A 12,599-nucleotide genomic window follows, 5' to 3' on the forward strand; every position below is an offset into this window, starting at 1 on the left:
ACACACACACTAACCCTCCCTCCCTCTCCAGGCTACAGGAGTGCGTTTGGCCACTCTGGCCCAGAACGTGGCTAACCTGGGCACCAGTCTGATCATCTCGTTTGTGTACGGCTGGCAGCTGACTCTTCTCATCCTGTGTGTGGTACCTGTCATGGCTGTAGCTGGAGGCATACAGATGAAGATGCTCTCTGGTCACGCCGTCAAAGACAAGAAAGAGCTAGAACAGGCTGGCAAGGTACACAACCACTCACACACACAGTCTTATTCACTCTCTTCATAGCTCCCAACATTTGCAACAGTGAATATCTATACGTTCTTCTCTCGAGTCTAACCAGTGTGTGTGTGTGTGTCAGATTGCCACAGAGGCCATAGAGAACATCCGTACGGTGGCGTCTCTCACCAGAGAGCAGAAGTTTGAGTCTCTGTACCAGGAGAACCTCATAGTGCCTTACAAGTACGTGTGCAACAAAGTTTAGAATTTCCATTATAAAAAGTCCTAGTCATTGCTGTGTTTTTAATGTGTCAACAGTGTCAGTCTTGTAAATGTACTATATTACTTTTGTTTATGTAATCACCCCTCTCTTTAATCTCTCTCTCTCTCCCCCTCTCTCGCTTTTCCTCTGTAGGAACTCTCAGAAGAAGGCCCATGTGTATGGCATCACATTCTCCTTCTCTCAGGCCATGATCTACTTTGCCTATGCAGGCTGCTTCCGCTTCGGAGCCTGGCTCATAGAGGAAGGCATTATGACCTTTGAAAATGTCTTCCTGTGAGTACAGCAGCTACCTTTGATTGGGTTACTTCAGTCATGTGTCAATGTTCACAACTGTCCTTATAGCCTTATTCCTATGTGACTCAATTGAACGACTCAATTGCTTCCCTAATATGGGTGCTGGGAGGACACAGGTACAGTAGTGGAGGACTTGTGTATACATTGTACAATACAGCTCAGGTACAGTAGTGGAGGATTTGTGTGTATACATTGTACAATACAGCTCAGGTACAGTAGTGGAGGATGTGTGTGTACATTGTACAATACAGCTCAGGTACAGTAGTGGAGGATTTGTGTATACATTGTACAATACAGCTCAGGTACAGTAGTGGAGGATTTGTGTATACATTGTACAATACAGCTCAGGTACAGTAGTGGAGGATTTGTGTATACATTGTACAATACAGCTCAGGTACAGTAGTGGAGGATGTGTGTATACATTGTACAATACAGCTCAGGTACAGTAGTGGAGGATTTGTGTATACATTGTACAATACAGCTCAGGTACAGTAGTGGAGGATTTGTGTGTACATTGTACAATACAGCTCAGGTACAGTAGTGGAGGATGTGTGTATACATTGTACAATACAGCTCAGGTACAGTAGTGGAGGATGTGTGTATACATTGTACAATACAGCTCAGGTACAGTAGTGGAGGATGTGTGTGTACATTGTACAATACAGCTCAGGTACAGTAGTGGAGGATGTGTGTGTACATTGTACAATACAGCTCAGGTACAGTAGTGGAGGATGTGTGTATACATTGTACAATACAGCTCAGGTACAGTAGTGGAGGATGTGTGTGTACATTGTACAGCTCAGGTACAGTAGTGGAGGATGTGTGTGTACATTGTACAATACAGCTCAGGTACAGTAGTGGAGGATGTGTGTATACATTGTACAATACAGCTCAGGTACAGTAGTGGAGGATGTGTGTGTACATTGTACAGCTCAGGTACAGTAGTGGAGGATGTGTGTGTACATTGTACAGCTCAGGTACAGTAGTGGAGGATGTGTGTATACATTGTACAATACAGCTCAGGTACAGTAGTGGAGGATGTGTGTATACATTGTACAATACAGCTCAGGTACAGTAGTGGAGGATGTGTGTGTACATTGTACAGCTCAGGTACAGTAGTGGAGGATGTGTGTGTACATTGTACAGCTCAGGTACAGTAGTGGAGGATGTGTGTGTACATTGTACAGCTCAGGTACAGTAGTGGAGGATGTGTGTGTACATTGTACAGCTCAGGTACAGTAGTGGAGGATGTGTGTGTACATTGTACAGCTCAGGTACAGTAGTGGAGGATGTGTGTGTACATTGTACAGCTCAGGTACAGTAGTGGAGGATGTGTGTATACATTGTACAGCTCAGGTACAGTAGTGGAGGATGTGTGTGTACATTGTACAGCTCAGGTACAGTAGTGGAGGATGTGTGTGTACATTGTACAGCTCAGGTACAGTAGTGGAGGATGTGTGTGTACATTGTACAGCTCAGGTACAGTAGTGGAGGATGTGTGTGTACATTGTACAGCTCAGGTACAGTAGTGGAGGATGTGTGTGTACATTGTACAGCTCAGGTACAGTAGTGGAGGATGTGTGTGTACATTGTACAGCTCAGGTATAGTAGTGGAGGATGTGTGTGTACATTGTACAGCTCAGGTACAGTAGTGGAGGATGTGTGTGTACATTGTACAGCTCAGGTACAGTAGTGGAGGATGTGTGTGTACATTGTACAGCTCAGGTACAGTAGTGGAGGATGTGTGTATACATTGTACAGCTCAGGTACAGTAGTGGAGGATGTGTGTATACATTGTACAGCTCAGGTACAGTAGTGGAGGATGTGTGTATACATTGTACAGCTCAGGTACAGTAGTGGAGGATGTGTGTGTACATTGTACAGCTCAGGTACAGTAGTGGAGGATGTGTGTGTACATTGTACAGCTCAGGTACAGTAGTGGAGGATGTGTGTGTACATTGTACAGCTCAGGTATAGTAGTGGAGGATGTGTGTGTACATTGTACAGCTCAGGTACAGTAGTGGAGGATGTGTGTGTACATTGTACAGCTCAGGTACAGTAGTGGAGGATGTGTGTGTACATTGTACAGCTCAGGTACAGTAGTGGAGGATGTGTGTGTACATTGTACAGCTCAGGTATAGTAGAACACACCCGACCCAGCTCATCTAGGCCTGACAGGAATGTCCAGTATTACAGTGGTCAAAGGTGGTTGTGGTTAATCATTACCTAACTGGGAAGTGTGTTGGAGGTCAACGCTGATCTAGGGACTCATCACCGTAGCAACAATGGCCATATATCAATGACATGTATAACATGTGACCCATAGAAATGAATGTTATAGAGTAGATATCACGACTAAAGACTTACATAACATTTTATTTGAAAAGGTGTACATAAGGCAGTCATAACACTGTCATAACAGAAACATAACATCTGTCATAAACAGATGTTACTATTGTCATTAAAGCTGCAATATGCAACTTTTTGGGCGACCCAAGCAAATTCACATAGAAATGTGAGTTCTAGATCTGTCATTCTCATTGAACGCAAGTCTAAGAAGCGGTAGATCTGTTCTATTTTCTCTATTTCTATGCATTCATTTTTTAAGTTTAGTTTTTGCGTCTTTTACTTTCGTTTTTTTTTTTACACCAGCTTCAATCAGCTGAAAATACCATATTTTGGGTTATTGAAAATATATTTCACAGCGGTTTAGATCGTACAATGATTCTCTTCTGCTTGTTTTGTCACATAAACTAAAATTAGGCAAACTATTAGAATTTTAGCAACCAGGAAATGGCAGAGCGAATTCCTACATATTGCACCTTTAAGTGTCATGCGGTTGTATTATGTCACTTTCAATGTGAAGTTCAAATTTCTCTGGCATGACTTCAAGATAATTTAAGTTTAACCTAAATTAGACTTTAGCGAGCTTGATACAATAGTTTCCGAGCTTGATACACTGTTTTAAAAACCTGCTCTCTCTCTGTCTCTCTCTCTCCAGGGTGATCTCTGCAGTGTGAACTATCCCTTTAAGATACATTATATATACAAAAGTATGTGGACACCGCTTCAAATTAGTGGATTTGGCTATTTTAGCCACACCCGTTGCTGACAGGTATATAAAATCGATCACACAGCCATGCAATCTCAATAGAAAAACATTGGCAGTAGAATGGCCTTACTGAAAAGCTCAGTGACTTTCAACATGGCACTGTCATAGGATGCCATCTTTCCAACAAGTCAGTTCGTCAAATTTCTGCACTGCTAGAGCTGCCCCAGTCAACTGTAAGTGCTGTTATTGTAAAGTGGAAACGTTAAGGAGCAACAACGGCTCTGCCGCAAAGTGGTAGGCCACACAAGCTCACAGAACGGAACCGCCGAGTGGAACTGCAAAATCGTTTGCCCTCGGTTGCAAAACTCACTACCGAGTTCCAAACTGCCTCTGGACGCAACGTCAGCACAATAACTGTTCGTTGGGAGCTTCATGAAATGGGTTTCCATGGCCGAGCAGCCGCACACAAGCCTAAGATCACCATGCACAATGCCAAGCATCGGCTGGAGTGGTGTAAAGCTCGCCACCATTGGACTCTGGAGCAGTGGAAAATCGTTCTCTGGAGTGATGAATCACGCTTCACCATCTGACAGTCGGGTTTGGTGGATGCCAGGAGAATGCTACCTGCCCCAATGCATAGTGCCAACTGTAAGGTTTGGTGGAGGAGGAATAATGGCCTGGAGCTGTTTTTCATGGTTCGGGCTAGGCCTTAGTTCCAGTGAAGGGAAATCTTAACACTACAGCATACAATGACATTCTAGACGATTCTTTTCTTCCAACTTTGGTGAAGGCCCTTTTCTCTTTCAGCATGGCAATGCCCCTCTGCACAAAGCGAGGTCCATACAGAAATGGTTGGTCGAGAACAGTGTGGAAAAACTTGACTGGCCTGCACAGAGCCCTGACCTCAACCCCATCGAACACCTTTGGGATGAATTGGAACGCCATTGGGTCACGTGATGGTTACAAGCCAAAAAAAACTTATTTGGCACTATATAGAACCATTTGTTTTTAGTGTATAACCTGTTCTCTGCCTCTCTCTCTCTCCAGGGTGATCTCTGCAGTATGAACTATCCCTTTAAGATACATGTTAGATAGATCGTAACCTGTTCTCTCTGTCTCTCTCTCTCCAGGGTGATCTCTGCAGTATGAACTATCGCTTTAAGATACATGTGAGATAGATCGTAACCTGTTCTCTCTGTCTCTCTCTCTCCAGGGTGATCTCTGCAGTATGAACTATCGCTTTAAGATACATGTGAGATAGATCGTAACCTGTTCTCTGTCTCTCTCTCTCTCCAGGGTGATCTCTGCAGTATGAACTATCCCTTTAAGATACATGTGAGATAGATCGTAACCTGTTCTCTGTCTCTCTCTCTCTCCAGGGTGATCTCTGCAGTATGAACTATCCCTTTAAGATACATGTTACATAGATCGTAACCTGTTCTCTCTGTCTCTCTCTAAAGGGTGATCTCTGCAGTGCTGTACGGAGCCATGGCAGTAGGAGAGGCCAACTCCTTCACGCCTAACTACGCCAAAGCCAAGATATCAGCATCTCACCTTATGTTCCTCATCAACAGAGAACCTGCCATAGACAACTGCTCACAGGAGGGAGAAACACCGGTACACACACACACACACACACACACACACACACACACACACACACACACACACACACACACACACACACACACACACACACACACACACACACACACACACACACACACACACACACACACACACCACATCACACCCAGTGGCTATCACAGTGGAGAGTTGTGGAGTGATTGTATAGTACATGCCAGGAGATTATTTCATAAACGGATGTTCTTCTGCCTCCCTCTCTTCCCTCCAGGACCACTTTGATGGTAACGTGCGTTTCCAGGGGGTGAGGTTCAACTACCCGTCCCGTCCAGACCTTGCGGTCCTGCAGGGACTGGAGCTGAAGGTGCAGAAGGGCCAGACTCTAGCCCTGGTGGGCAGCAGTGGCTGTGGGAAGAGTACGACCATACAATTACTGGAGAGGTTCTACGACCCACTACAGGGCACAGTGGTGAGTACACACACACACACACACACACACACACACACACACACACACACACACACACCCACGCGCTATGTTCCTCTATCCTCATGGGGACCTAAAATGAATTTCCATTCAAAATCCTATTTTCCCTAACTCCTAACCCTTACCATAACCCGAACCCTAACCTAACTCCTAACACTAATTGTAACCCTAAACCTAACCCCTAAGCTTAAAATAGCCTTTGTCCTAATGGGGATGTGGGAAATGTCCCATGAGGGAGAATTTTTGTTTTACTATCCTTATGGGGACTTTTGGGGATTTTAGGTCCCCACAAGGATAAAAGAACCAACCCACACACACACACAAACGTTTTCACACACATTGATTATTAAAGCCATATGTACTGTATGTTTAATGACCACTGTCACCAGTCAGACAGTGAGATATTTGCTGGAATTTTTATATGCAAATATACATGAAAACATAGAGCCCTCATGCGTCTCCATGTGTGACTGTGTAGATATTCTCCTACTGAAACACAGTTCTATAATTACTGATTGACAGGCCAGGATGTTGACACTGTTGCTTCATAATGCTCTACTATACTGGCTCTACTGTACTGAGACCTTGTGGGTTATGATCCTGCTCAAGGTGCATATGTGTGTTCATGTGGAGGTTATTGCCCTGCTAAGGCCACTGATAAAATGACAAACACTAGAGGATTATCCAACTTTGATGTTAACTCTTCCTCCTCCTCTTCTTCCTCAGATGTTAGACAACAGTGATGCTAAGAAGCTGAACATCCATTGGCTGAGGGCCCAGATGGGCATCGTATCCCAGGAGCCCGTGCTGTTTGACTGTAGTCTGGCAGAGAACATTGCCTACGGAGACAACACACGCAAAGTTACCATGGAGGAGATCCAGAGTGCTGCTAAAGCTGCCAACATACACAGCTTCATAGACGACCTGCCTCAGGTACACACTAATACTACTACTGTCACCACTACCACTACTACCACCAATACTACTACTACTACTACTACTACTATTACTACTACTACTACTGTCACCACTACTACTATTGCTACTACTGTCACCAATACTACTACTACTACTACTACTACTACTGTTACCACCACTAGTACTACTACTACTGCCACCACTACTACTATTGCTACTACTGTCACCAATACTACTGTACTACTACTGTCACCACTACTACTACTACTACTTCTTCTTCTACTACCGCTACTGCTAATACTACTGTAAGCATCTTCTGCTTTTGTAAGTTTGGTTTATTGAGATCTCTACATCAGCACCAATACCCTAATAGTGGCTGCATGGTCAGATAACCACAGACAGACTGATAGTGGTATCAGCTTCTCTCAGATGCCGTGCCAGAGAAAACACTGCAGGTCATTACTGGAGTAATGTCGTCTTAGTGCTGTTCCCTGTGTAAGGGTGAACTGTCTTTCACTCTGAGGGCTTACCACCTGTAGGACTGAAAGAGGTTATGAGCTGGTTTCACACACAGATTAAGCCTAGTCCCAGACTAAAAATAGATTTTAAATGGCCTACGTGTGTTAGTCCCAGGCTAGTTTTAGGCTGGGATTCGATGCAAGGCGCATTATAGGCACAGAGCACTACACAGCCAACAATATGCCTTTCAAATACATTTCCCCAGATGTTCATGGAGATCGCGTTCATGGGAGACGCTGCGCATGTCAGCTCAATCGTAAATTGAATCACGGCCTTAATCTGTGTCCGTAAAACCAGCCCTAGGAGTTATGTCATGTGTGAGATGACGAGGATAACCTCTTTCTTTCCCTCCATCTCCTCTTCCCTCCATCTCACTGAGTAGAAGTATGACACCCAAGCTGGTGACAAGGGGACCCAGTTGTCAGGAGGACAGAAGCAGCGTATAGCCATTGCCAGAGCCATCCTCCGCAACCCCAAAGTCCTGCTGCTGGACGAGGCCACCTCCGCACTGGACACAGAGAGCGAGAGGGTGTGTGTGTGTTTGTTCTGTAAACCATATATACAGTGGGGAGAAGAAGTATTTGATACACTGCCGATTTTGCAGGTTTTCCTACTTACAAAGCATGTAGAGGTCTGTAATTTTTTAATCATAGGTACACTTCAACTGTGAGAGACAGAATCTAAAACAAAAATCCAGAAAATCCCATTGTATGATTTTTAAGTAATTCATTTGCATTTTATTGCATGACATAAGTATTTGATACATCAGAAAAGCAGAACTTAATATTTGGTATAGAAACCAGCAATTACAGAGATCATACGTTTGCTGTAGTTCTTGACCAGGTTTGCACACACTGCAGCAGGGATTTTGGCCCACTCCTCCATACAGACCTTCTCCAGATCCTTCAGGTTTCGGGGCTGTCGCTGGGCAATACGGACTTTCAGCTCCCTCCAAAGATTTTCTATTGGGTTCAGGTCTGGAGACTGGCTAGGCCACTCCAGGACCTTGAGATGCTTCTCACTCCTTAGTTGCCCTGGCTGTGTGTTTCGGGTCGTTGTCATGCTGGAAGACCCAGCCACGACCCATCTTCAATGCTCTTACTGAGGGAAGGAGGTTGTTGGCCAAGATCTCACGATACATGGCCCCATCCATCCTCCCCTCAAAACAGTGCAGTCGTCCTGTCCCCTTTGCAGAAAAGCATCCCCAAAGAATGATGTTTCCACCTCCATGCTTTACGGTTGGGATGGTGTTCTTGGGGTTGTACTCATCCTTCTTCTTCCTCCAAACACGGCGAGTGGAGTTTAGACCAAAAAGCTCTATTTTTGTCTCATCAGACCACATGACCTTCTCCCATTCCTCCTCTGGATCATCCAGATGGTCATTGGCAAACTTCAGACGGGCCTGGACATGCGCTGGCTTGAGCAGGGGGACCTTGCGTGCGCTGCAGGATTTTAATCCATGACGGCGTAGTATGTTACTAATGGTTTTCTTTGAGACTGTGGTCCCAGCTCACTTCAGGTCATTGACCAGGTCCTGCCGTGTAGTTCTGGGCTGATCCCTCGCCTTCCTCATGATCATTGATGCCCCACGAGGTGAGATCTTGCATGGAGCCCCAGACCGAGGGTGATTGACCGTCATCTTGAACTTCTTCCATTTTCTAATAATTGCACCAACAGTTGTTGCCTTCTCACCAAGCTGCTTGCCTATTGTCCTGTAGCCCATCCCAGCCTTGTGCAGGTCGACAGTTTTATCCCTGATGTCCTTACACAGCTCTCTTGTCTTGGCCATTGTGGAGAGGTTGGAGTCTGTTTGATTGAGTGTGTGGACAGGTGTCTTTTATACAGGTAACGAGTTCAAACAGGTGCAGTTAATACAGGTAATGAGTGGAGAACAGGAGGGCTTCTTAAAGAAAAACTAACAGGTCTGTGAGAGCCGGAATTCTTACTGGTTGGTAGGTGATCAAATACTTATGTCATGCAATAAAATGCAAATGAATTACTTAAAAATCATACAATGTGATTTTCTGGATTTTTGTTTTAGATTCCGTCTCTCACAGTTGAAGTGTACCTATGATAAAAATTACAGACCTCTACATGCTTTGTAAGTAGGAAAACCTGCAAAATCGGCAGTGTATCAAATACTTGTTCTCCCCACTGTATATATACAGTTGAAGCCGGAAGTTTACATGCACCTTAGCCAAATACATTTAAACTCAGTTTTTCACAATTCCTGACATTTAATCCTAGTAAAAATTCCCTGTCTTAGGTCAGTTAGGATCACCACTTTATTTTAAGAATGTGAAATGTCAGAATAATAGTAGAGAGAAATATTTATTTAAGCTTTTATTTCTTTCATCACATTCCTAGTGGGTCAGAAGTGTACATACACTCAATTAGTATTTGGTAGCATTGCCTTTAAATTGTTTAACTTGGGTCAAACGTGTCGGGTAGCCTTCTAAAAGCTTCCCACAATAAGTTGGGGGAATTTTGGCCCATTCCTCCTGACAGTGCTGGTGTAACTAAGTCAGGTTTGTAGGCCTCCTTGCTCGCACACACTTTTTCAGTTCAGCCCACTGTCACGGTTGTTGAAAGATGAGGACCAAGGTGCAGCGTGGTGAGCCTACATTTTCTTTATTAAATCAAAATGACGCCGAACAAAACAATAAACAGTACAAAAACAAACCGTGAAGCTCAAAGGCTATGTGCCCTAAACAAAGTCAACTTCCCACAAACACAGGTGGAAAAAAGAGCTACCTAAGTATGGTTCCCAATCAGAAACAACGATAGACAGCTGTCCCTGATTAAGAACCATACCCGGCCAAAACCTAGAAATAGAAAATCATAGAAACACAAAACATAGAATGCCCACCCCAACTCACGCTCTGACCAAACCAAAATAGAGACATAAAAAGGATCTCTAAGGTCAGGGCGTGACACCCACACATTTTCTATAGGATTGAGGTCAGGGCTTTGTGATGGCCACTCCAATACCTTGACTTTGTTGTCCTTAAGCCATTTTTCCACTACTTTGGAAGTATGCTTTGGGTCATTGTCGATTTGGAAGACCCATTTGCGACCAAGCTTTAACTTCCTGACTGATGTCTTGAGATGTTGCTTCAATATATCCACATAATTTTCCTGCCTCATGATACCATCTATTTTGTGAAGTGCACCAGTCCCTCCTGCAGCAAAGCACCCCCACAGCATGATGCTGCCACCCCTGTGCTTCACGGTTTGGATGGTGTTCTTCGGCTTGCAAGCATCCCCCTTTTTCCTCCAAACATAACGATGGCCATTATGGCCAAACAGTTCTATTTTTGTTTCATCAGACCAGAGGACATTTCTCCATAAAGTACGATCTTTGTCCCCATGCATAGTCTGGCTTTTTAATGGCGGTTTTGGAGCAGTGGCTTCTTCCTTGCTGAGCGGCCTTTCAGGTTATGTCGATATAGGACTCATTTTACTGTGGATATAGGTACTTTTGTACCGGTTTCCTCCAGCATCTTCACAAGGTCCTTTGCTGTTGTTCTGGGATTTATTTGCACTTTTCACACCAAAGTACGTTCATCTCTAGACAGAACGCGGCTCCTTCCTGAGCGGTACGACGGGTGCGTGGTCCCATGGTGTTTATACTTCAGTACTATTGTTTGTACAGATGAACGTGGTACCTTCAGGCTTTTGGAAATTGCTCCCAAGGATGAACCAGACTTGTGGAGGTCTACAATTCTTTTTCTGAGGTCTTGGCTGATTTATTTTCATTTTACCATGATGTCAAGCAAAGAGGCACTGAGTTTGAAGGTAGGTCTTGAAATACATCCACAGGTACACCTCCAATTGACTCAAAGGATGTCAATTAGCCTATCAGAAGCTTCTAAAGCCATGACATCATTTTCTGGAATTTTCCAAGGTGTTTAAAGGCAGTCAACTTAGTGTATGTAAACTTCTGACCAACTGGAATTGTGATACAGTGAATTATAAGTGAAATAATCTGTCTGTAAACAATTGTTGGAAAAATTACTTGTGTCATGCACAAAGGAGATGTCCTAACCGACTTGCCAAAACTATGGTTTGTTAACAAGAAATTTGTGGAGTGGTTGAAAACAAGTTTTAATGACGCCAACCTAAGTGTATGTAAACTTCCGACTTCAACTATATATCTCTATGTGGATTCATGATATAGACGTTTTAACTACTGGATGTATATGTCTGTTCTCCCTCCCCAGGTGGTGCAGGAGGCCCTGGATGTGGCTCGACAGGGCAGAACGTGTATCGTGGTGGCCCACCGCCTTTCCACCATCCAGAACGCTGACCTGATCGCTGTCTTCCAGAAGGGAGTGGTGGTGGAGCAGGGCACTCATCAACAACTACTGTCCCAGAGAGGAGTATACTACTCACTGGTTACCACACAGCTGGGCCATGGCAGAAACTGAGGGAGGAGAGGAGGATGGGGGAGGGAGAGGCTGAGGGTGCAGGGGGTTGCTGGGAGGGGCTGAGTGTGCAGGGAGGGGTTGAGGGTGCAGGGGGATATTTTGTATGGTGGTGAGGTGGTGGTGCTGTATTTCAGTTATTTATTCAAAAAGTATCACATCTGTACCATAGAGTGCCTGTGTGCCAAATGAATACATGGAACACACACATATACACACACGTCTGCGCATTACTGTAAACTGCACGGAACTAAGCCAATGAGACTCTGAAGCAGTGTGTATCCTCAACATTCAGATTATTACATTGATTTGTTCAATTGTTTTGGGCTTAAAGTAAAACTCCACCCAAAAACCATATTGTGGTATTTATTTCATTAGTCCAGGTTATGTAACTTTCAATATACAGAAATCATCCCCATATGGGGCAGCAGGTAGCCTAGTGGTTAAAGCATTGGACTAGTAACCGAAAGGTTGCTAGATCGAATCCCCGAGCTGACAAGGTACAAATCTGTCGTTCTTCCCCTGAACAAGGCAGTTAACCCACTGTTCCTAGGCCGTCATTGTAAAGGATTTGTTCTTAACTGACTTGCCTAGATAAATAAAACGATGCATTATCATACGAAGCAAAATGCATCACACAGGGATGACTTCTGTATTTTGAAAGTTACATATCTTGAAAACTTGAGTGCTGACAAGCAAAACATTTGGGACCATGTCAACAATGGACTAATGAAACAAATATCAAAATATAGTTTTTGGGTGGAGTTTTCCTTTAAAGGCCCAGTGCAGTCAAAAACTAGATTTCCCTTTGCTTTATATATTTC

At 44.1% G+C, this 12,599-nt stretch overlaps 1 protein-coding gene across 5 annotated transcripts in view; it reads left to right on the top strand.

Moving 5' to 3' along the window:
- Nucleotides 1-11,826, top strand: part of LOC120031179 (ATP-dependent translocase ABCB1-like) — a 37,889-nt gene extending 26,063 nt beyond the window's left edge. For 3 of the 5 annotated variants that reach the window (XM_038976799.1, XM_038976800.1, XM_038976801.1), the window contains 8 exons: nucleotides 32-235; nucleotides 354-454; nucleotides 627-767; nucleotides 5,301-5,457; nucleotides 5,696-5,893; nucleotides 6,638-6,844; nucleotides 7,731-7,877; nucleotides 11,572-11,826. In XM_038976799.1, the coding sequence (XP_038832727.1) occupies nucleotides 32-235; nucleotides 354-454; nucleotides 627-767; nucleotides 5,301-5,457; nucleotides 5,696-5,893; nucleotides 6,638-6,844; nucleotides 7,731-7,877; nucleotides 11,572-11,778 (1,362 nt within the window). In that variant the 3' untranslated portion in view covers nucleotides 11,779-11,826. The other 2 variants (XM_038976803.1, XM_038976802.1) reach the window with 2 other exon arrangements.
- Nucleotides 11,827-12,599: the final 773 nt, after the last annotated feature.

Source organism: Salvelinus namaycush, chromosome 37, assembly GCF_016432855.1.
Source record: "Salvelinus namaycush isolate Seneca chromosome 37, SaNama_1.0, whole genome shotgun sequence".
Lineage (NCBI taxonomy): Eukaryota > Metazoa > Chordata > Actinopteri > Salmoniformes > Salmonidae > Salvelinus > Salvelinus namaycush.